Genomic DNA, 2,491 nt, shown 5'->3' with positions numbered 1-2,491 from the left:
GTTACTGCTCGGAAATTACTTTACAATAATTTCAACAGTTTTTAAAGTTGATCTGCTCCGGTGTAAATTATCTAAAGAGCGCGTATCATCACGTGACACCTGTTACTTTTCTCAACGCTGGATAGAATAGACCAATCGCAGTCGATGATGCTTACTGGATGAGACTTTTAAAAACACGTTTCATGTTTCATTGCTGAGGTAGATTTTTGTTTTAATGTCACTAACCAATTCATGGAGTTCGTTGATTTAAAAGATTACACTTGTAAGAGTACAAATGTTTCCATTACTACAAAACACCGCATTGATATTTGAATGCGACTCAAAGAGGATTCAGGTTTCTTTTTTTCAGTAATCATTTCAGTTCATGGACCCTGGAATGGAAGCGATGAAGACATATTACGCTGTTTACAAGTGCAGAAAGTAAAGGAAAAGGAGGAAAGCAGCGAGTTTGATCGTAATCAGTGTGTTTTGGTAGAAAGCAGCCTTGTTTTGGTGCGCTTCATCACAACACGTCTAACAACGATCACGTGTTCGGCGAGTGGGCGGGGCTTCATTGTTTCCGCTACAAATGCGATATAAACAAATGCGGTATTTGACAGGAATCCTGTCGCTAAACGTTTTGCATCCAATTTCTACCGGTATTTAAATAGTGTAAACAGACGCAGAAGAGTCGCGAGAGCGCCATCTTCAGTGTGTCAATCATTTTGTCCGTTCTGAATTGCGAATTTGGGATTGGCTGGCACGCATCTGGGGGCGGGGTTTAGAAGCGAAGGCGTGTGATTGGAGACGAAACGCCAGAAATTACAGCATCTTTAACTTTTTGTTCATTTAAATTCTAATGCATTTCACATTGCAATGAATGTGAGATTGAGTGTTAACAACGAACAAACCCCATAACTGATTGCACATTTTTATTTATATATAATTGAGAGATTTTCTTGATGAAAATACATTCCGACATAAATATGAAAGTCACACTCAAATGAAGATACTAAACAGTCCAGCTCAACCACTGCACGCGCAAAATATAATTAATCATTTCTGCGAAGAAATTATTACACCAATATTTTCGAACTGATATCATAATTTACCAATACTTTTATGCAATAATGCCAAACATCTTCATAATATATAAAGTTTACATTCAGAGCAATATTAACAGTTAACATTAAGTATCTTAAAAGTTTGAGAAACAGCAAAAATCCATAATTAGCCATTTTTTCTCTCACTCGTATGTAAACAAAGTTTTGGTGTCTCATAAATGTATCTTACAGTGTGCAAATATTTAAAACAGTTTGGTCAAATCTAAAGATTTAGCATTTAAAAATACATTTCTTTAAGCCAAACTCAAATACACAGTGTACAATGTGTATTTCTTCAAACTACGCCGTCAGTGGTTCTTCTGCAGATGAAACAGTGGAATAACAGGATCACCGCAGGAACAGACTCAACTTTTCCTTCTCCCTCTTGTTCTCCTTTTCCTTGAGCTTCCTGCAACATGAGGGAAAAAAAGTTTAAACTTTGACTGGCATTAAAGGAATAGTTTCAGTGAATGGGTGCCGTCAGAATGAGAGTCCAAACAGCTGATAAAAACATCACAATAATCCACAAGTAATCCACAGCACTCCAGTCCATCAGTTAACATCTGGAGAAGACAAAAGCTGAAACTAATCCAGCATTAAGACGTTTTTAACTAAAATACCATAGAGTCCATAATCCACAATAACTCTTCCTCCAGTGATCTCCTGTTGTCTCTCACATATTTGTTTAGAGCTGTTTTGGCTTGTAAACGCTGCTTGATCTGTGCAGATTTCTCTCCTGATTCAGACCAGAACACCTTTTCACTGGAGGAACAGTTATTATGGATTATATGGACTTTTAGTTAAAAGCGTCTTAATGCTGGATTTGTTTCAGCTTTTGTCTTCTCCAGATGTTAACTGATGGACTGGAGTGCTGTGGATTACTTGTGGATTATTGTGATGTTTTTATCAGCTGTTTGGACTCTCATTCTGACGGCACCCATTCACTGCAGAGCATCCATTGCTGAGACACTGATGCAATGCTACATTTCTACAAACCTGATGAAGAAACAAACTCATCCTGATCTTGGATGAACTGAGGGTGAGGATATTTTAATTTTTTTGAGTCAACTGTTCCATTAACATAATGGCTATGTTGCACTTCTGATATGAATCGAAACACTGTCAAACGTCTCTCTCTCACGTCTATGTCGGTGTTTCGGAGCAGCTGTGAGGCGATATCCAAACAGCCTCCTGTGACGGCAGAAGTCGGCAGATCAGCGTCGCTGTACCAGGTCCGGCTGGCGCTGTGAGCGTATGAAGCAGCAGGAGTCGCGTGTTGAACTCGTGTTGTCGTCACTATGCCCACGGACTTCCCTTAAGAGAGAGACACACACACACACACGTTTACTTAGCTATCTACATGGGGACATTCCACAGGCGTAATGGTTTTTATACTGTACAAACTGTAT

At 39.0% G+C, this 2,491-nt stretch overlaps 1 protein-coding gene across 1 annotated transcript in view; it reads right to left on the bottom strand.

Moving 5' to 3' along the window:
* The window catches only part of alp3 (alkaline phosphatase 3), a 23,526-nt gene that overhangs the window by 9,113 nt on the left and 11,922 nt on the right, over positions 1 to 2,491 (bottom strand). Inside the window, exon 5 of the mRNA XM_016544993.1 lies at positions 2,224 to 2,396. Coding sequence (XP_016400479.1) covers positions 2,224 to 2,396 — 173 coding nt within the window. The remainder of the gene's footprint in view (positions 1 to 2,223; positions 2,397 to 2,491) is intronic.

The sequence above is a fragment of the Sinocyclocheilus rhinocerous genome, unplaced genomic scaffold (assembly GCF_001515625.1).
Source record: "Sinocyclocheilus rhinocerous isolate Xijiao unplaced genomic scaffold, SAMN03320098_v1.1 scaffold910, whole genome shotgun sequence".
Taxonomy (NCBI): Eukaryota; Metazoa; Chordata; class Actinopteri; order Cypriniformes; family Cyprinidae; genus Sinocyclocheilus; species Sinocyclocheilus rhinocerous.
The sequence above is the reverse complement of the archived record's forward strand: the minus strand, read 5'-3'. Positions and strand labels throughout refer to the sequence as shown.